Source organism: Zalophus californianus, chromosome 15 (assembly GCF_009762305.2).
Source record: "Zalophus californianus isolate mZalCal1 chromosome 15, mZalCal1.pri.v2, whole genome shotgun sequence".
NCBI lineage: Eukaryota > Metazoa > Chordata > Mammalia > Carnivora > Otariidae > Zalophus > Zalophus californianus.
The window spans coordinates 48,340,338-48,362,228 of NC_045609.1; the positions used below are offsets into that span (position 1 = coordinate 48,340,338).

The 21,891-nt window shown below is 41.2% G+C and overlaps 1 protein-coding gene across 6 annotated transcripts in view; it reads left to right on the forward strand.

Moving 5' to 3' along the window:
- WASHC2A (WASH complex subunit 2A) overlaps positions 1-21,891 on the forward strand; it is a 51,663-nt gene extending 29,772 nt beyond the window's left edge. For 5 of the 6 annotated variants that reach the window (XM_027587180.2, XM_027587187.1, XM_027587205.1 and 2 more), the window contains 13 exons: positions 697-825; positions 1,683-1,846; positions 3,228-3,330; positions 7,383-7,538; positions 9,686-9,868; positions 12,512-12,640; positions 12,769-12,849; positions 14,219-14,341; positions 15,509-15,571; positions 15,929-16,141; positions 17,773-18,393; positions 19,197-19,374; positions 21,172-21,891. In XM_027587180.2, the coding sequence (XP_027442981.1) occupies positions 697-825; positions 1,683-1,846; positions 3,228-3,330; positions 7,383-7,538; positions 9,686-9,868; positions 12,512-12,640; positions 12,769-12,849; positions 14,219-14,341; positions 15,509-15,571; positions 15,929-16,141; positions 17,773-18,393; positions 19,197-19,374; positions 21,172-21,311 (2,283 nt within the window). In that variant the 3' untranslated portion in view covers positions 21,312-21,891. The remainder of the gene's footprint in view (positions 1-696; positions 826-1,682; positions 1,847-3,227; positions 3,331-7,382; positions 7,539-9,685; positions 9,869-12,511; positions 12,641-12,768; positions 12,850-14,218; positions 14,342-15,508; positions 15,572-15,928; positions 16,142-17,772; positions 18,394-19,196; positions 19,375-21,171) is intronic. The other variant, XM_027587195.2, reaches the window with a different exon arrangement.

Consider the following 21,891-nt stretch of genomic DNA (forward strand, 5'->3'; position numbering starts at 1 on the left):
GCCCTCTTATGATTTTGTTTCTATTACCTTAATGAAAATAATAACTTTTGGAATGCTTGACTATACACAAATCAAAATATGACATTGAACCTATGAGAATCAGCTCTTTAGTAGGCCAGTGGTTTTATTTAGTAAACTATTGCTTATGTTTGTATGTCTCTTTAAAACTAACCAGAAAACACAAGTCATTCCTTCCCTCTGTCCCAGGTGTGTGTATTTTGTAGGTGAGAGAGAGTGGAGAAAGCTCCCAATTTCTCTCTGTTAATTCATTGCTTTGGTTTCTAAGACATAGAAAGGTGTGCAAGTTGTTGGCTGTCACACAGGCTGGACTGCTCTTGCTGATGTGCATGGAGGGCCCACCCACAGCAGGCCTGAGTGGGGCCAGGTTTCCTCCTATTTCTGTGACCTTGGCCTCCCGCTCCCTCCCACGTGTTTTGCTTTTGAGTTCCATGTGGTCTGTTTCCCTTCTGTGGAGGGAGAATACAGTTAGAGAAGATTATAGACTATTGTCTTAGGGTTCTACGTAAGAGAAGTGGAATTTACCGACATTTTGTGATTTTTTTTCCCCTTAAGGTATTATATATATTCTGTACTTGACCAGAGACTTATTCTTTAACAATTTGACGTGGAAGATTGTCTTATTTTTCATTCTATGCATATGAAGTTGTCATACTCTTCTGCCATTTGTTTTTCTAGGATAATCTTTTTGGTGCAACAGCTGCTAAGAAGCAGTCATTATCTCTTCTAACTCAGAGCCAAGAAAAAGCAAAACCATCTGAGCCCTCCAGAAAGAAAGCATCTACCTTGTTCAGCAGTGATGAGGAGGTGGGTTGAAAATTTCTCCTGGAGAAGAGCAAGAGGTTGTTTGATGGGATTTAAGAGTTACAACTATTCTAAACATTTTCTTTTTTCTACCTAATGTTTTATATCTGGTGAAATTTAGTCACCGAAGACTATGTTCACAAAACTTTCTCTTTTTTTTTCTAGAAGAAGGATATTTAGTATAGTATATTAACTTAAAGATTAATGTTTTCAGAACAGTTGAGAATAAAATAAGTATGCCTCTCAAATTATAAGATATGCCAATTCAAATAAGTTAGGACTATATTATATTGTTAAATGATTATTAATAGTTTCATTAGTCAAGAACTGTAGCTAGACATGGTAGAAATATCCTGTGCAAGTTTAACTCCTTTTTTTTGAGTCTTAACATAAATATTTTTATTTGCTATCTAGATGCAAATTAGCAGAACTAGTAGTGAATATGGTTTAGCTGCTGATCTAATTGTACAGAAAAAGACCTTAAATATGATGACATTACGAACCCTGAGCATTAAAATCTTCCTGCTTTAAAATAATTGTTTTTCTTTATTTTAACATTGTAGGCAAGTTATGAAGGCATGATGTGGATGGAGATATTGTAGACATATTAATGTTTTTTTATTGGAAGCAACTTACAATGATACAACATAATTTGCTTTTTTTATTCAAACGTTTGAATTTTTGATGGATTTTCCATTTTTTTTCTTTCTAACATTGTTAGTGGTAGTTCTCCCTTGCCTACAATGTTAAAATAAAGAAAAACAGTTATTTTAATGCAGGAATAATATTTAGGGAAATTTACTTCCAGGTTCCTTAGTCTGAATTGCCACAGGATTTTAATATATATTTTATATTTTAAGGACCAGTGGAATATTACTGATTCACAGACGAACTCAGCATCTGACAATAGGTCTAAACTTAGGGACTCTGGCGCCACTCAGGAGCAGGAGGCCAAGGCTGTGCAAAAGACCAGTCTCTTTGAGGAGGATGATGAAGATGATCTGTTTGCTGTTGCTAAGGACAGGTGAGACAGTCATTGTGAAAAATCACTTAACCAGTGTCTGTGGTAATAAGTAAAGGTATTTGATTCGTAAGATGTCAGTTACTTGGGGTGATGTGATAATCATTCCTTACTTAGTAGTCATATGAGGGAGAACGTCTTTGATTTTCACTTGTAAGATATTTCTTCCCCCCAATGCTGGGAAATGTTTTTCTTCGTGGATTTATCTAATTTCTTCTACTTATATTTTTCTTTGCTAGGGATTTTTAAGTGCAGTTTGTTACCTTTTTTGTTTTTCTTCTGGGATACCCTGTAGAACATAAAGTTTGGTTTGAGTTACTTAGGTTTCTCATTTGTATGGAAATCTTCTCAGCGTTGAGAAACATCCTATTAGGAGGATGGTTCTGTGCAGGGCTGTGCTGTCACACCAGTGGCTGGTAACTTTTAGCTGATCTGGGTGCTTCTCCACATGAATACTTGGACTAAAGCCCATAGGGTATTTTGTAGACTGCACATTGGCCGTGTTGGTGGTGTAACATGCTGCTTCTACAGACAGTAGCCAAGTGTAGGAGAGCACATGGAAGAACAATGCTGGTGGCAATGTAAAATGGTGCCACTTTGGAAAACAGGCCAGTAGTTCCTTAAAAAGTTAAACATATGGAGTTACCATATGACTTAATTTTACTCTTAGGTAGATGCTCAAGAGAAATGAAAATATGTCCACCCAAAAACTTGTATATGAATGTTCATCGTAGCATTATTCATAGTAGCCAAAGAGTGGAAACAAACCAAACATCCTGTCAACCGAAGACAGGATAAAGAAAATGTGTTATATCCATACAATGGACTATTAACTCAGCAATAAGAAGGAATAAAATAAAATACTGGTACATGCTACCACATGGATGAACCTTAAATATCGTGTTAACTGAAAGCAGCCAGTTACAGAGGATCACATGTATCGTTCCATTTGTATATAATAATCCAGAAGAGAGAAATCTATAGAGACAGAAAGTAAATTAGTGTTTGCCTGGGCTGAGGGGCAAGGAGAATTGGGAGTGACCTTTAACAGGCCTGGGGTTTCATTCTGGGTTGATGGAAATATTGTGAAGTTACATTGTGGTGATAGTTAAACAACTCTATACTGAAAACCAGTGAATTGCATAATATATTGTAAAAGGGTAAATTTTATGGTATGTAAATTATATCTCAAGACCATTCTAAAAAAAGAAGAGCTGTGACTCTAACAAAATTGTGAAATACTGCCTTGTGAGCAGGGCACTCACATGGCCCGGCTTGCCTGGACAGCCCTGGTTTGTGCCTGTCATTACAGCATGACTGTAATTAATTTCCCTGTCACTCTCAGAAACATGCCTTTAATTTGACCTTTTGCTTGATTGTATAGCCAAAAGAAGACCCAGAGAGTGTCACTCCTCTTTGAAGACGATGCTGATAGTGGAAGCTCTCTCTTTGGCTCTCCTCCTGCATCTATTCCTCCTACAACAACGGTATTCTTAACCTCCTAGGTCCAGGAAGTATCTTTGAGCTGCCGTTACATGAATAGTGATACTTCCCTGAATCAGCTCCTAAAACCTGACCTTGGAGGCTGAGTCCAGTGGGAAAACCCATTTGCCTAGTTCTAGAAAGAGATCTTCTAGTTCGTGGTATTTTACAGATGAAGCACAAGTGCAAAGCGTGGAGTGAGGGGTTCCTTTCAGGGGTAGGTCTCTGGAGCCTCAGGGAGAACGTTGCTGGGGTTACCAGGCTCAGCTGTAGCCGCATGGAACCGTGCCAACATTAGACCACGCCAGTAAAGCACACATTGTTCCTTTTAGGAGCACGTTTCAAGTACTAACACTTTGGTCCTGGTTTATGTTAATAGCCAGACAGTAAAAGGGAAGGAAATTCTGGCACATGCTACAACATGGATGGACCTTGAAGACTTCACATTGAGTGAAATGAGGCAGTATAGGAGTCCAATTACATGAGGTACCTGGAGGATTTAACTTCGTAGAAACTGAAAGTAGAATCATGGTTGCCGGGGGCTGGGGGGAGAGGGAATGGGGAGTCTTAATGAGTACAGAGTTTCAGTTTTGCAAGATGGAAAAATTCTGGAGATTGGTTGCATAACAATGTGAATATTCGTAACACTACTGAACTGTATACACAGTTCAGATAAATCTTATGGTTTTTAGAATAAATTTCTTTTAAAAATTAAAGGACGTGATAAGAAAAGGTCCATCGTGGCTATCTGGTGTAAATGATTCCAGTGATTACATCTAAGTGACGTCACTACCACAATCACCTAAGCTAAAAAATCTAGCCAATCTTGATGATAGTTATATCAAAAAGGAGTATTAAAGAATGATAGGAAGGTGGGATTATGATAATATTTGTCCAGGGAACCCAGGCTTCTTGGACTCCTGCTCTGGCCTGTCATTCATCCCTCCCCAACACCTTCCCTTAGTTGGGTATATGTGAGCGTGTGCACAGAAAACAAAGTGAGGCCAAGCACTATTTTACTGCCATCTGGCAGTTGCTAACAGCCCCAAAGGGAAAGGTAAAACTTTTTAGGCTAGACCCCATGGAGACATCCTTTATCTGACTTGGGTTAGCCTGGAAGGCCAAGAATCAAGCCAACTCCCAGCCTGCTGTCAGGCCTTCAGCTCCAACTTCAGGCCATTCGAATTTGGCATGTGACAGAGGCAAAAAGACATGCAAGACATAGAAGAAGGGATGAGACCCTGGGACTCCTCCCATGTGGGAGCAGCCACCATGGCACCTCCTCCACTCATGCTTGATGCAGAAGACCCTCCTCCTCCCGTCATGGTGATGGGTGACCACGTCCCTGATACCGTCCCAGGTACGGGGAAGGAGAGAGATGGCCAGAGAGGAGCCTGGAGCTTCCTGTTTTCTAGAGGCTGATTGTTGATTCTTCCATACCTCCTAAATATTTTTTGTTTAAAGTTTATTTTAAATTATGCGGTAATATGTGGATGCCTTCTTTAAAAAGTTTTAGAATGTGCATAGAGAATACAAAGCCCTAATGCTCCTCTCAGAGTAATCATTGGTAACAGTGTGTTACCAGCCCTTTCAGGCCTGCTTCCAGGCGCCCCATGTCTGTTTTATTTAAATGAGAGCATGTTATATATATATTTTTATGTATCTTTTTTCTTGTCCTGCAGCATGTTTTTCATTTCCATAAGCTTCAGTCGTTCTTTTTCACCACTCTCGTTCCAGGACATGTGTAACTGACTTTGCCTTAGATGGAATAATCATCACTGTTTCCTGCTAGTTTATTAGGGATGTTTCTTCCCATCCCTACTGCCTTGTCATCTTTAGCCTTGACTTGAGATAATGGATTATATCTTGCCTCTCCACGAATGCTCTCCTTTCATCTGCTCTCCTTGCTGTTGTCCTTGTTCTGTTTCTAGCAGCCCGGTCTCGTCTTGTCCTTGTCGCAAATGCTTTAGCTGAGCCTCCCATGCCATCTGTAATCTCGTTCGAGGTGCACTCCTCTTTTCCACCCTCACTCACCTTGTGCTCGAGGTGACTCGTCCTGTCCCACAGTACTCCAGAGGACCTTGTTGTCTCCCTGATCTGGAAATAGTCATATTTTCAGACATAAGACAAATGTTAACTTGTCCTGTGACAGCTTCCCAGACCAGGCACATGTCAGTTGATGATCTAGGGACTTTTTCCCCACCACATTCCCATTAAGTGGGTTTGCACAACTTGTACCAGAAGCTTTCAGCATTGGGAGGAGTGTGCTGCCCTCCCTACTGCTACTTCTGAGGTGCTCCTAATCTCCTTGAATCACCCATCCTTGCATCTCCCTAAAGAAGACATCAGGTGGCTCCGTGGTTAAAAGAGTCAGGAGATCTGAGTGGTTTTTCTTTGTAGATTATAAATAATAACTTGGACCCTGGATAAATGAGCAATAATTTAATAAATTTTAAAGGTTTTGGAAATGGAAAACTTCTTTCTACCTGTAGTAATTATGATTGTTAAATGAGACAAAAGATCAAAGATCAACATCTTAAGTAGCTGAACAAACTACACAGAATTTTACCATTTGTGAAATAATAAGCACCCTTGGACAACAGTATATAAAAGATAATTTTTGTTTAGAGATCCTAGAATATTTTAAAGTTAGATGTGACTCTGTTAAAAACCTATCAGTGAAATTAATTTCATGATGAAGATGAAGTCAGCTTATCTTTAGGAACATTTACAGCCAAAAGCTTGGGTGGCATTTTTATTGGTTTAAGGAACCATATTTAAGTCTAGTTTCTCACCCTGACTGACTTGCATCGAAGTTATATGTAGTTCTCAGTGAGATGAGCACATTCCACAAAATTTTTTTCCTTTAATCATTTCAGTATTGCCTTATCTCTTTTGAAACTGTTTCTTTGAGTTTCCAGTCTTTTATTTCAGGTTCAAATGATTATACATTTTGAGAACCTCTGCCTAACAGTAACCAAACATCTTGCCCTATTTTTACTTCATTCTGTCATAGTTAGTAGGGTTCTTTGATTCCCCAGGTCTGTCTTCCTAACTTGATTTAGGTATTGCTTCAGAGTTTACTTCCTCATACCATCTAGTCTAGTTGGTATGACGGAGTTATAGTTTTTTCTCAAGAATTTTTGATCAATCCTTTGCCCGAAGGATGACAGTAACTGTAGACAAGGCACATAACCTCAGTTTTCTAATCTCTGAAATCCCTGCCTCCCACGTTAGGAACAGGTGGGAGATGGGACAAAGTGCTCGCAAACTTGCATTGACCACCTTCTTGGTAGAAAGGACCATGACTGGCTGTGGAAATATATGATCCTTTCAGGTGAATGGACAGATACATAATAGCTATTAATGTAAATTAGGAAGCTAGTGAAGTAAAGGCTAGGTAGAGGGATAAATAATCTTAACCAATGTAGCAACTGATACTTACTAAAGAGGGAGAACAGGGAAACCTTTATGGGTGACCTCGAGCTGGGCCGTGTTTGAAAGATGAGGATTTGCTTCTACTGACAGGAGCAAGCATGGAAGTGTGAGAGTTACAGTAGGTATAAGGAGTAGTGAGGACTGATAGGATGCAGATGGATAAAGAGAAAATGAAGTGTCAGTTGACTGTCACGTGTAGTATTTGCTTAATGCAAACAGTGCAGGCGGGTGGGAGATGAAGTAGTCTGGTGGGTATTTTATTTTAGCAGGGCAGCTCTGGATGACATCATTGAGCTGAAATGTGAGGAGGGAGGCAGAGAGGAGAGACTAGTAGCTCTCTGGGTGGTAGAGGTCAGGGTCTGGGCGATGGCAGTGTCTGTGAAGTGAACAGAGACATGTGCAGGTGTTGTAGTGGCTGAAGTTGTGAAGCGCTGTGTCTGCGGGTCTGAGGGGGTGGTGCTTATTCCTTCACCCTGTTTGTGCCCCCTTCACTGTCCTGCACTCTCTCTCCCCACGTCTTGCTAACTCGAGGCCTGTGGTTTCGCCTTGTTCTAGACATTGCCATGCTCATCAGGCACACTTTTGTTTTTAAGGATGTCATCTACTCTTCTTTTGGTAGAAAAAAGAGCCTGTCCCCGAGGTACCACCTTTGCTGTTCAGCGATGAAGAAGAGAAGGAGGCACCATTTGGAGTGAAACCTGTGGATAAGAACGTTGAGGGCGCCAAAGCACCGTCAGTACTGGGGAGCACTCGTGTGCTTGAGGAGTCAGAAAAGGTAGACTTTTTTTGTGTGTGTCCATTCTGATACGTTTGTTTCTCATGTCTTGTAAAACACAGACACCCATACACACAAATGCACACACCCTTACCTTTTTCTACCTCAGAAAATAAATGTTTCAAATAATTTGTTGACAACTTTGAAAACACTGAGAAGCGTGAAGAAGAAAATCTGATGCCACCATTCAGGGAAATCTTCACCACTGTTCTCGCCTTTCAGGCTCATTTCGAGGCACAGGTGTACACAGTGCTGTGTCTTTCTCCTGTTTGCACTCTGTCATCTTGTGTCCATGTCTGTTTTGTCTTTCTCTCACCAGGGTGTTCTCCCCCATCTTAGTTTTCATTTTGGCTTTCTCTCTGCGTGTCTGCTCTTTCTGACATGTTCCCTTTGTAGTGTTCCTGCTGCCCTTGGTTCTCTTCTGCTTCTACCTGTACTTGAATTAAAATGACTGTTTTAAGATCTTAATTTCCTAAAAAGAAAAAAAAAAACTTAATTTCCTGTTCTTTTACATTTAGTTGACATTCCTGTTAATTAGAGAATAAAGTTTCTCTGTCTTCTAAAACATTTGCTGTCTTCTCCTGGGTGGTCTGTCATCTGCAGGAGCCTGTAGACAAGGCTGCTGGCTGCAACTGGGGGTCTGTGATGGCCTTCGGTGTCTGTATATTTTTTCTTTTTCTTTCTTTCTTTTTTTTTTTAAAGATGTATTTATTTGAGAGAGAGAGAGAGTGAGCGGCAAAGGGAGAGGGAGAAGCAGACTCCCCGCTGAGCAAGGAGCCCGATGCGGGACTTGATCCCAGGACTCTGGGATCATGACCTGAGCCAAAGGCAGACGCTTAACTGCCTGAGCCACCCTGGAGCCCCTACCTTTTCTTTTTTTTCCCTAAATTTTCTTGTTCTCTGCATGTTCAGCTGTTCACATTTAATCTCTTTTTCAGGGCCTAGCTGAAGAATATCACATACACTTTTCCTGTTGAAGCTCCTTAGAGCTGCAGTGATAACAAATATTTTATTTGTACCTGAGACATTGTATGACATTCTCTACCTCTGGTTTCTGTGTGGACCTTTCCTGTGTTCCCGTAGCCCCTGAGTTACCCCAGTCAGCCGGAAGTCCAGCTGCTTGTTGCACTGCCGCCTCTGTCTTGAGTATAAGCTCCTTGAGGATCGGGGCCATGTTTCTTTGGCTTACCATGATATCTGTAGTACTTAGCATATTACCTCCCACATAGTAGGCACTTCTGAATTACCTCTTTCTTCAAAGAAGCATATTTTCCATAGTTTGATCACTTTGAAATTAAGATGTACTTCATAGTCAGTGGCATGTTTAATTGGGAGTTGTTTTTTTCTTAGTGGTTCATACAGTAATAGTGGTTCTTAAAATCAGTGGTTTCTTGGGGCGCCTAGGTGGCTCAGTTGGTTAAGTGACTGCTTTCGGCTCAGGTCATGATCCTGGAGTCTCGGGATCGAGTCCCGCATCGGGCTCCCTGCTCAGCGGGGAGTCTGCTTCTCCCTCTGACCCTTCCCCCTCTCATGTGCTCTCTCTCTCTCTCTCTCTCTCTCTCATTCTCTCTCTCTCAAATAAATAAAATCTTTTAAAAAAAATCAGTGGTCTCTTACTTGAAATGTGGAACTTGTTGAACAAATAAATATTTTAGGCTCATTTTAGTGATTCTTTTAATTGCATAATGCAGTGTGAGCCTTCTACAGTTTAAGTGTCTCATTTTGTGAGTAAGTTTTCTCCTTGGGACTGAAGTATTAATTAAATACTAGGAAATACATGATCCATTCCTAGTGATTGGCATTTGTGTTTTCTCTGTGACTTAAGTTATTTACAGTTCATGAGCAACCTGTGTGGATCAGGGTTATAATGGATACGTATATCTCTTGGTAGGAAGAAGGGACCCATGACTTTAAACTGGTTGGAAAAATTATCTTTGGCTATGAATTACCTGCACAAGAGTCTCTGTTGGAGCAGTCAGTGGAGAGTTGGCCTCAGTATTTCATTACTTGGAAGTAGATGTGATTAGCTATAGCGCCCAGAAACATGCAAATGTCGCCGTTACTGAATTATTGAGGAGTTCGGGGGGTCCCACAGTGGGACTTGTATTTCTACATGGTACTTATTTTTTTGTCGTTTCCATTTTCAGGGAGGACCTTTGACTGTATCTACTCAGGAAGCAGTCAAGCATTCTGATTTATTTTCTTCATCAGCCCCTGTGGACAGAGGAACCAAAAGTAGAACCAAAACTGTTCTTAGTTTGTTTGATGAGGAAGAGGATAAAACGGAAGATCAAAACAGCATCCAAGCTCCAAAGAAAGAAGTAGGAAAGGTGAGCAAAAAGCAATCAAGTTATTAGTTTCAGGTTTTTGAAAGGATAAAAGAATCTCATTTTATGGTGTCTGTTCTGTCGTGTGAGTTACTGAAGAATCGAGGGTTCTCGTTTCTCTACATCTCCACCAACACTTGTTGACTTTTCCTATAATAGCTCGGTGTTGGCGAGGATGTGGGGAAACTGGAACCCGCCTGTGCTGCTGTTGGCAATGTAAATTAGTGCAGCTGCTTCAGAAGACAATTGGGTAGTTCCTGAAATTGGTAAACATGAGTCACCACCCAGACCTAGCAATTCCACCCTTAGGTATATATCCAAGAGTTAATGAAGACACACATTCACACAAAACGAGAACATAATGTTCGCAACAGCATTTTTTATTATAGTCAAAAGATGGAAAGAACTAAAGAATCCATCAACTGATGAATGGATAAACAGTATCTATTCAAAATGGAATATTATTTGACAGTAAAAAGAATGAATTACTGATACATGCTACAACATGGATGAACCTTGAAAACATTCTGAAAGAAAGAAGCCAGTGACAAAAGACTACGTATTTTATGATTCCATTTATTTGAAATGTCCTGAATTGGCAGATCCGTAGAGCTAGAAAAAGTGTATCAGTGGTTGCCTAGGTCTGGGGGAGTGAGGTAGATGAGAATGGAGAGGGACTGGGGTTTCTTTTGGGGTGATGGGAGTGTTCTAACTTACACAGTGATGGTGTTTGCATAACTCTGTGAATTTGCTAAAAAATCACTGAATTATACACTAAGTGAATTTTATGGTATGTGAATTTTATCTCAATAGGGATGTTAAAAAAAAAAACCCATAAGGTGGCATATTGCCAGTGCCTTTTTGTAAACCAAACTGAGGAAATGGTCCATGTTGATTTCTATGAAAAGTGCTTTATTATTTTTTTATTACACCAGTAGTATAACCCTGTTTATAAATGAGAGCTACACATAGTGAATATGAATTATTTGCTATATATATATATTTTTTTAGTCTTTTACTGTGTGATTCTGTACTGATTTTCATGTTTGTGAAACTTTCAAACTTAGTTATTGTGTTACACTGGGTTTTTATGTGTAATCAGTAATAATAATTAGTTAATTTTTTTTTTTAAGATTTTATTTATTTATTTGGTAGAGAGAGACATAACGAGAGAAGGAACACAAGCAGGGAGAGTGGAAGAGGGAGAAGCAGGCTTCCTGCCGAGCAAGGAGCCCGATGTGGGGCTCGATCCCAGGACCCCAGGATCATGACCTGAGCCGAAGGCAGACGCTTAATGACTGAGCCACCCAGGCGCCCCAATAATTAGTTAATTTTTAATGTGACACATCTACTCAGTTGTGAATTTTTTTTTTAATCTGTGTTGTGATACTAAATGTTATGGGTGAGAGAGTCTACATTGTGTGAATGAAGGTCTCAGTCCTTGGATTCCTTAGGAGATTTACATGAGGATCCTCAGTGGACTTAAAAAACAGCCAAAAGGAAAGCAGCAAACACAAGCAGTTTATTAAAGTGAAAGTATACTCTCAAGGTGGGAGAGTGGGCAGGTTCTACAAGGTGGAACCTGCCCCTCGGTTATTTTGGGATTGGATATTATTGGGTCTCTCTAGGCTGAGAGGTGGGGTGGTCTCTAACGGAGCTGCTTCCAATCATTTGGGAAGCTCCTCCCACAGCTGGGAAGGGGGAGTTTTTGACCTGGCAAGGTTTGTTACCGGAAAGGTCTTGGCAGCCTTTCTCCTTGGGTTTGGGTCGGGGGGGGGGGGGGGGGGGGGGCGGGGAGGGCAGGGACAACGGACACCTTCAATGCAGATGCATTATAATGAGTCTAGGGGTTACCCTGGGGCAGAGATGGAAGAGGAGAGGAGAGCATGTGTTCCACACCTGTGGCTCTTTGGTCTGTCAGCCCCAAAGTCTTGAAGTCAGAAGGTCAAGATGCAGGATGTTGTACTTATTTATATCATCCTTGCCTCCAGCTCTTGTCTCTGTCATTCCCCTTCAGGGACTTGGGGCTCTGCCTCCGGGCCTTCCTTCCACTGCTCTGTTATGGTAGCTTCTATCTAACATTAAAAAGAAATAGGGGAGTTTAGAATGTCAAGTTGGGGGTATTAGAGTGTCAAAACAAGTAATGTGAATAGTAACTTTCAAACATCAGATACTCTACCAAATAAAAAGAACTTGTTTGGAATCTGAAGATAGTGGGATGGAAAGTGGATGGGCATAGGGGAAGGTTGGAATCGGATGCTGACAGATTAGGGATACATACTTGACCACTTGTAGTTCTGGTATTAAGTCAGCTGCGTTCTCTTCTCTTTGTGAATGAGATGGAAGTACTTATTTGATTTTATGTTTTCATCCTTAAGATGTTTCTTATTTGGGAATTAAAAGTTCAGACATTTATTACAGGCTGGAAGATTGTATGTGATCTGTATTTACCAATATATTTTCCACTGTTTTTGGTAGTTCCATAGTATTCTGTTCTGTGAATGTGTCCTTCCCTTTTTGATTGGCACTTGGGCTGTGTCCAGTCCTTAGCCATTTGTAAACAGCTGCAGGGGATATCTTTGTAGTTCCATATTTGTAGCTGTGATTTCCTTGGGTAAACCCTTAGAATTTCCCTCTTTTTTCCAGAGCCCTGATCCTGATGCCCGCCCAAAGAGCACAGGTGTCTTTCAGGATGAAGAGCTCCTTTTTAGTCACAAGCTCCAGAAGGACAATGACCCGGATGTTGACCTTTTCTCTGGCACCAAGAAAACCAGGGTCAGTTTCAAAAGGTTCTTCACATGATGATTTTGTTATTGTATTAGATATTATGTCAGCAGCTCACCTAGTTCTCTTTGTAAATGGCATTTGTTTTGAATACTGAATTTGAGTTTTGTCTATTCCAGTTATTAGAGCCAAGTGTTGGGAGCCTGTTTGGGGATGATGAAGATGATGATCTTTTCAGCCCTGCCAAGTCACAGCCTTTGGTACAAGCCTTTTGTTCTCAGTACTGGGGTGTGGGGGAAGGCTTCTGGGAAGGAAATTAACATATAGTTATAAGAGTAAGGAAAATACAGGGATGCCTGGGTGGCTCAGTTAAGTGTCTGCCTTCGGCTTAGGTCATGATCTCAATGTCCTGGGATCGAGCCCCATGTCAGGCTCCCTGCTCAGTGGGGAGTCTGCTATTCCTCTCCCTCTGCCCCTTCCCCCTTGTGCTCTCTCCCCCTCCAAATAAATAAAATCATTAAAAAAAGAGTAAGGAAAATACACAGAGAATTGTGGTGCTTACTAGTAGAGGAATGGCAAATAGCGTGCTGATGACTGTTTGTGGTGTCCCCATCTTATGTTTCCTAACATTAAAGCATTAACCAACCCAGGCTCTTACTGTATTACAGGTTTGATTTATTCTTACAGATTTTATTTATTTGACAGAGAGCGAGCACAAGCAGGGGGAGTGGCAGAGGGAGAAGCAGGCTGCTCGTTGAGCAGGGAGCCTGACTCGGGGCTTGATTCCAGGACCCTGGGATCATGACCTGAGCTGAAGGCAGATGCTTAACTGACTGAGCCACTTAGGTGCCCTGTTTGATTTTTTTTTTTTAAGATTTTTATTTTTTGAGAGAGCATACGAAAGTACAGGGAGGAAGGGAGGGGCAGAGGCAGAGGGAGAGAGAGAATCTTAAGTAGGCTTAATGCTCAGCAAGGAGCCTGACATGGGGCTTGAACTCATAGTCCTGAGATCTTGACCTGAGCCAAAATCAAGAGTCCGGACACTTAATCAACTGAGCCACCCAGGTGCCCCCAGATTTGTTTGATTTTTAGGTTGTTTATTGAAAGACCATTGCATGCAACATGCTGACCAAATATTTTTGCTTTTCACGTGCAAAGCTTTAAATCTGAGTGTTAACCTGTTTGTGTCATTTTTCTCCACCCCAGTAGATTTTGTTAGATACTCTCTATTTTTTTTCTTTTCTAAATAAAAAAAAAATTATTTATTTGAGAGAGAGCATGAGTGGGGGGAGGAGGGGCAAAAGGAGAAGCCGACTCTCCATTGAGTAGGGAGTCCCACACAGGGCTCGATCCTAGGACCCTGAAATCATAACCTGAGCCAAAGGCAGACGCTTAACTGAATGAGCCACGCAGGCATCCCTAGGTACTCTCTACTTTCTGTTTAGCATAGTGAAGACTCCCGAGAAGGTCACGGTCTTTAGAATGCCATCTGAAATGCTGCCTTTGTCTTCAACCCTCATTTGAGAAATGACTCAAAACTCAGAAGCCAGATTATTTTTATGAGTTATGAGTTTTCTTTAAAATTTTTAAGATACCTGACAGGTGTTTGATATTCTTTTTCTTTTGAAGATATCAGAAAAGAAGAGAGTAATGAAAAAAGACCACTCTGTATCCTCTTTCAAGAACCAGAAACATCCTGAATCCACTCAGGGTATCAAAGGAAAAAGCACACTGAAACTGGAAACACCTCAGGTTAGAACCGCTTAAGGACTTTAAGCTCTTGTTTACATCCCTGGACAGAAGGACTCCATCACGCAGACCCAAGGGTATTCAGAGTTCTCTTGATTAGGGAGGAAACAGCAAGTAGGACTACCTCTCTTTCTTAACTGTGTGTGTTTTTATATTTAAAAAAAATTTTAAATTTCACAATTTAAACATTTTTTGAAGTAAAGCTCTATACCCAGTATGGGACTTGAACTCACAACCTGGAGATCAAGAATTGCATGCTCTACTACTGACTGAGCCAGCCAGGTGCCCGTCTTGTGGGTTTTTTTTTTTTTTAAATATGCCTCCCTGCTGCCTCATCTCTTCTCAATCTATAGCCCAGTCCCATGAAGCTATACTTATGATTACTGTTTTTGGACAACTTTCAAATTCAGTTCCAAGATAGAGTTAATATAGGGTGAAGAATATTTTCCCCATTAGAACCCCCATTTGTCCCTTTGGGTTATGTTGGAGTAAGAATTGCATTAGAATTAAATATAAATTATAACAAATTCCTTGGTTCCCACATTTTCTTGGTTTCCTCTCCTGAGGTCACTGCTGATAGGTCTCTGTCCTCAGCAGTCTTCTCTCTGGAACTCATTCGGGGAGCAGGCCGGAACTGGAGAGTGAGATCCAGTTTTGGCTTACAGCAGTCTCTGGATGTCTCCCTGAGGCTTCAGTGTCCTGAGCTGTGAAAACCAGGCACTAGGGAGAGCATATCTCCAATGACTCACCCCAAGTTTCAGCTTCCCTTGCTTCTAGAACCTCAGTGCATTAGGTTGTGTGTGAATTTCGGTGTGCTCTGTGGTATTTGCTGGGTGGGGTAACCAGCATGGTAATTTTGCCAACTGGTCAGGTTTTGGTGCTGTGATACACTGTGATTCTTAGGAATCTCACCCATAATCTTTGTCTGCCTTTACTCCATCTATAGTCTGTCATGACAGCATTCCACCTACACAACGGATGAGGAGGCATAAGTGAAATAATGTTAGTGAAAGGTTTCAAGGCCCCAGGAGAGTTTTGAATACCTTTCCCATTATAGAATTACAGAAAATGACAGCTTTGCTCCCTCAAATTTAATGGGCATAAGTGTAATCCAAGAGACACTTTTCTATTTCCCCAATGTATTTTTTAACTGAATGTAATTTCACACAGGACTCACCAGGTCCCGCTCCATTTAAAACCAAAGAGCCATCCCCTCGGATCTGGAAAATACAAGTAATTATAACATGTCTGGAATCTTCACTGCCTGCCTTGTGGCATCTATAAACTTTTTGGATATTTACTTTTGTCAGCTACTGCCAGGCATTTTCTTATCTCTTCCCCACCCTCTAGTTGTTGCTTCTTGTGTGCTGTGTCTGTAACATCTTTTCTTTGGTCCCAGTGGTGGGCACAGGTATATAATCTTACTCTGTTTTAATTCTAAGACTAGATCAGGAGACCTCCCTGCATTTTTCTTTCTCTTGTCATCTTATACATTGTGTATACTGTGTCTCTTGTCATATGTCACAGTAGTAATAATAGATGGCTGTGTTTAAGAAAACATACAGAGTAAGTTTCATTTTTCTTTTTTAGGCCAATCTAGCGATTAATCCAGCAGCCTTGCTGCCTGCAGCGGCTCCCCAGATCTCTGGAATAAAGCCTGTTTTGCCAGAATTGGCTTTTCCTTCATCTGAACCTGAGAGGATCCACAGTCTGGAAAGTATGCCCACTCTTCTCAGTAGTGGGGAGGCCGGCGTGAGTTTCGATCTTCCAGCTCAGGCAGACACGTTACACAGTGCAAACAAGGTGATGAAACCACCTTTGCTTGCTTGCTTGCTTTTTTTTTTTTTTTAGCCAGAGTAACTTGTATATTTCTTCCTAGTCCATCAGTTACACATCATAGACTGCCTCCCATTCCCCATGTGAAGGAGGCACCTCTTCCTTCAGCTTCTCCATCCCCCTTACGCCTTCCTAATTCTGCCTTCCACTGCTTCTGTTTGTTACATTTACATTCTGCTTAGTAGCCACGTGAAGTCCCACTTCCTCCAGGCTGTCCTGCATTTAAAAGGTCTTTTAAATACAGAGCAGATCGCGTCCCTCCTCTGCTGGCTTCCCTGCTGCCCAAAGGAGGACATTCAAGCTCCTTGGTTTGGTGTTAAAGCCTTTTTACAAACCATGCTAACCAAAGCTTCCAACTTGCTCACCAACCACACTGTCAGCCTAAACTCCAGGCATACCAGGCACTGGTCCATGAACACACACACCTCAGCCCCGTACTGCCAACAGCTTGGGCTGCTTCCTCTGTTAGGAGTGCTCTTGGTCGTTGACAGTCGGCCCAGACTTCACTGCTTCTGTGATGTTTCCCCTCCTGCCCTCTTGTCCTGGGCTCCCTCTAAGATCCTGTGGCAGTTATTTCCCTGCTGGTACGGTTCTGTCCACTGGCCCACATGATTGTGGGTGTGTGCTGGATGGACTGAACTCCTTGAGGTTTTGCTTTTATTTTAGTTGGTTCTCTTTTCTATCCAGTCTTCCTTCTCTAGAAAATCTTGGCTGATCTCTGAGTAAGCAACAGTACCTCGGATAACCCTAGCAAATACATTCATTTTAAGTATTTCCAAACTTGTGAAAAATAAAATATCCTTCCTTTTGTTCTATTTTTTGTGAGCCTTTGGTAAGGTGAAAGGTAAGTTTACATTGGCTACTTCTTAAAATTATTTGTGAAATTTTCTTGAAATAGGCACACACAGCCAAGTACTTTGGCCAAAGTAGCTTGTACCTTAAAACTATTTCACTGTATATTTTGGGAAATATCACAAATACTACATTATTGCTAATAAGTAACTCCTATTTTGTGGTTATCTTAAAAGTTCTGATTTCTAAACCGCATTTTTTATGTGAAATATTTAGCATTTGAAATTAGTGTTTGTTGACTTGAAGAAAAGAACGTTTTAGATTACCTTTGTTTATTGTCTTTTATCTTCCTGGTCTTGGAGCCTGGTTTTAGGCTAGCCCCTGGTAAAGGTTAGCACTAGAATTCCTCCTGATTCTTTCTTGTTTTGAAAGATACCCACATGTAAACCGAGGGCAGAGTAAGGGGCTAGGGAGGGTGTGGAGCACAAGAGTACCAACATGCCTACTTTGCAGGGTTCCAGCAGCAGATGAAACCTTTTGTATGAAATTGGACAGATATTGCCCTCCAAAGACTCAAAAATGGGGAATATTAAAAGATTCAGAGTAATGCAGTCTTGGAGAAGCTATTAAATGTCTTTGGAAATCTTTAGGAAATCATCTCTTCTGTGTCTTAGATAATATCTTGATTGAGGTAGACCAGACAACTTTATAATATTTTGAGTCACTGATTATTTGCTATGTTAGTTTTGAACACTTTTTTTTTTTTTTTTTAAATCTTTAGCTCAACATGTTTTTTGTCATTGCAGAGCCGGGTCAAAGTGAGAGGGAAGCGTAGACCGCAGACCCGTGCGGCTCGGAGGTTGGCTGCCCAGGAGTCCAGTGAGGCTGATGATGTGAGTGTCTCTAGAAGATCCATTGCACACTTGGCAGATGGAGACATTTCACCAGGTGATGATCCTCAGCCACAGCCCAGGGCAGCTGGTGGACGAGACAGCTCTGAGGAGGTGGTGGTAGCTACCATTCCAACTTGGGCAGGCGGTCCTGTGTCTGAAGTGGACAGAAGCTCCTTTGTGAAATCTCTGGGACAGCCTCTTGAGGATGACCTTTTTGATTCTGGAGATATCTTCTCCAAGGGCACTGGATCTCAGTCCACGGGGAGAAGAAAAGCCAAGCCAAAGGCAGCAGAGAGCCTGGCCAACCCGCCAGGGGGAAGTAAAGAAAAGAGCCCCATGTTTCCTGTACTAGGGGAGGCAGGCAGTGATGATGATCTGTTCCAGTCTGTTAAACGAAAACCAGCAAAGAAAACGAATCCTTTTCCCCTCTTGGAAGATGAGGATGATCTCTTTACAGATCAGAAAGGCAAGAAGAATGAGTCAAAATCCAACAGTCAGCAGGATGTCATCTCAAAAGCACAAGATATTTTTGAGGTAATAGGACATAACAGTACCTTTTTGGACTTGGTTCTATGTTAAGAGAAATACTGGATTGGCTCATTTGAGTCGTACATTACAATAATCTTGTTTCATTGCTGCTTGCTATCTACTTGCTTACTACTTACAGTTGGGTTCTTTAATTAGTAATTCCGAAAGTTACTCAGAAGTTGTTTTTTGTTTTGCTTCATGTGGGGCTGGTTCTTGGCTGGCCATAATGATCTAAATCTTGATTTTTATAGTTTTTATCAGCATGTTGCTGTAGTCCGCTTCCTTGGCATGTTGCTCTGTGACCTATATAAAGCAGCTTCAGAGTACTGCTTAAGTGTTTAGCCTCTGGTTCCTGAGGAAACAGGGCCTGGCTGGAGTTGACAACTTAGTGCCAGCAGGAAGGCCTTCAGTACCGCTCTCTGGGCACATGTTTATTGAGCCTCTGGGTACTGGAGGCACAAAGTGAGCTGGGACCAGTATGTTAGGGACATTGGATACAGACAGGGCAACAGATAAACTGTTTTCAGATAATGTTGAGTACCATAAAGAAAACATCTCAGGGCAGTGGAACAGAGGGATGGCTAGTTGTAGGAGCCACTCCTTCAGGTAGGACTGTTAGAGAAAGCCTCTCTACAGAGCTGGCGCTTCAGCTGGTACTAGAAGAAAGACAAGGACTGGGCCAGGCAGAGATCTGGATGGAGTAGGGATTCCAGATAGAGCAGGTCTCGTGGCTGTCCCAGAATGTGGTGGCAGTTTGCAGTTCTTCAACTTGATTTCAAATTGTTTTACTTGTTTTTTGGCTCAACAAGGATGATATATTTGCTACAGAAGCAGTCAAACCCTCACAAAAAACGAGAGACAAGGAAAGAACATTTGAATCCAACTTGTTTGATGATAACATTGATATCTTTGCTGACCTAACTGTAAAACCAAAAGAAAAGTCCAAAAAGAAAGTGGAAGCTAAGTCTATATTTGATGATGATATGGGTAAGTTTGATTTTCTACATTTGACACAGAGAGTGATTACCATTCAGTGACTATTATTTATTTCTCTGGCTACCTTTGTGTGGGCCCTTTCTTAGAAAATGTTCCCCAGTGGGTTTCCTTTGGCTTGCTGTATAATCCTGAGTTAGGCTGAGGATGGATAAGTAAATGGACTAGTTATTTTGGTGAGACAACTTTTTGTTCTGATGGTCATCAAGGAATTTGAAAGATCCCAGAATTTGACCTTTATTTATAATTTAACTTTTATTTTAGTATGCCCCCTGCTAATCATCTGTGATAACCCTGCAAATTCTGATGTTATGAAGGGAGGGTCAGAAATGCCCACAGGCTGAAGTAGGCCATGGTGGCTGCCTCGGGTGTGGTGCAGTTGTTTGAGTCAGTTCTAACTGAAGAGGGTCAGGAGTTCAGAGAATGGAGGGGGAAGTGCAGGAGGAGAGCAGGATTATATATGAAAGCAGCTTATTACTCAGACTTAATATCTCACCAGAGATCTTCTGTGTTTATAAACATGCTTATTTTCCCCCATGGTATAACATCTACTTTATTAATGGGCAAGCTGAATGCCTAATCCTAGATGTGACCCTCCTGCTATGTCCTGTGTTGGTGGATAGGACTTGAGCTGAGGCCAAATACACACTTTCTCCTCTGTCCTCTTCCTCTCCCAGGTCTAGACCTTGGGGTTAACTGGCAGAAAGCAGCTGCTGCAGTGCCACATGGGGCCTATTCCTGGAGTAAGCCATGTGCTTTGTCTCTACCTGCTTCCCACCACAGGGGATGCAGAAGAGCCTTCGTTTTGTTTTGTTTTTTTTAATTACAACAAAAGTTGTAATAGATACCTGTTGTAATAGATGAATACTATTTGGAAAATGTAAAATGTGAAAAACAATCCCTAAAGGTAACCATTATCAAGAGTTTGATGTGTTTCCTTTCAGACCTGGGGATGTTTAAAAGAACTTTGTATACGTAGAAATATATACTTATTTTTTCCAAAATATGAATATATTTTATCTGTTCTGCTATTCCTTTTGTCACTTAATGTCTTCCCATGTCAGTCCTTAGAGACCTATCTACTTTTTTGTTTTTAGTGGTTGTATAGTATTCCTTTGTATTCAGCCATTAGCATATTGAAGGTGATCTAGATTGTTGCCACATTTCCTTTATTAAAAACAATGCCATGGTCTTTAACATTTGTGTGTAGGTATCTTTATGTACACATGCTAAAATGTAGGATAGAATCCTAGCAGTAACATTACAGGTGAGTAAGATGAGTCATGAAACACTAGAGGCAGTGAAATAACTAAACATGAATGTAGTCATAAAGACTTATATTTTTGGCGTTGACGTGCCTCAGATAGGTGTGTTTATTCTGAAAGAGGGGGACTCCTATGTTGGATTTCCCTTTGCTTATTTGTATTGCCCTTTCCTTTTAAAATCCAGTGGGAAGAGAATGTAGAAGTAGGTATAATGTCTCAGATAGTAAAGTCAGGGCTAGGATTGGAGTTCGGTTATCTTTCCCTTTTTCGTCTCCTCCACGTGTACACAACGTACCTTTGTGGCTGAGAAACTTGTTGTCAGAGACAACCCGTGACTTGTATGAGCTCATAAAACTTAATTAGTAGCAAAGCCAGGACCAGAATCTAAGAGGCTTGACTCTTAGTGTTTTTGGTATCCCCTACTGTTACCAGACTTGAATATTTGGTGATTTATGTAGATGTGTCTTACAAGCAGCTATTTTCTTGCCTAATCAGCAAATCCTTTTCTTTTTTTTTCTTTTTAAAGATGATATCTTCTCCTGTGGTATCCAGGCTAAGACAACCAAACCAAAAAGTCGGTCTTCACAGGCAGCACCTGAACCAAGATCTGAACAGAAGGTGTCCAACATATTTGATGATCCCTTGAATGCCTTTGGAGGCCAGTAGAGCATACAGGGTATCATATCTCACCCTTCAGCTACATCCTTGAGTTAATGATGCTCTCTTATGTACTCATTGTCTTAACTGAATTAGGAAAAGCAAATACTGGAACAGCTAGCTCACCTCTTTCCCACCCAACATACTTATACTTAGTATTTTTCTGCCCTGGTTTTAATCATGCTTAATACTGCAAAACAAAAATAAATATTTCACAGTGTTGTTTTTTTTTTTTTAAACTATATTTTTATTTAATTAGCCTTGATGGGGCCACAGTATGATTTGGGGCATGTTGGAGAAGAAACCTGTATGTGCCTTTCATGGATGGGCAGGGAATTCCAGAGGAAGCAATGCCAGACAGATGACCAGGAGTATTCCTTTCATGGATAGAAGCCCTAGTTTAGACCCTAGGCAGGTGATAGAGGAAGAGGATGTGAGATTATATACTTCAGGACTCTTTGAAGTGGGAGGTTTCCTCTGATTCCACTGAATTCTGAAAATGCCTCTATAGGTTCATTAAGGCAAGGTTTGGCAAACTGTGGCCCTCCGTCGTCTGTTTTTGTAAATAAAGTTTTATTGGAATACCCAT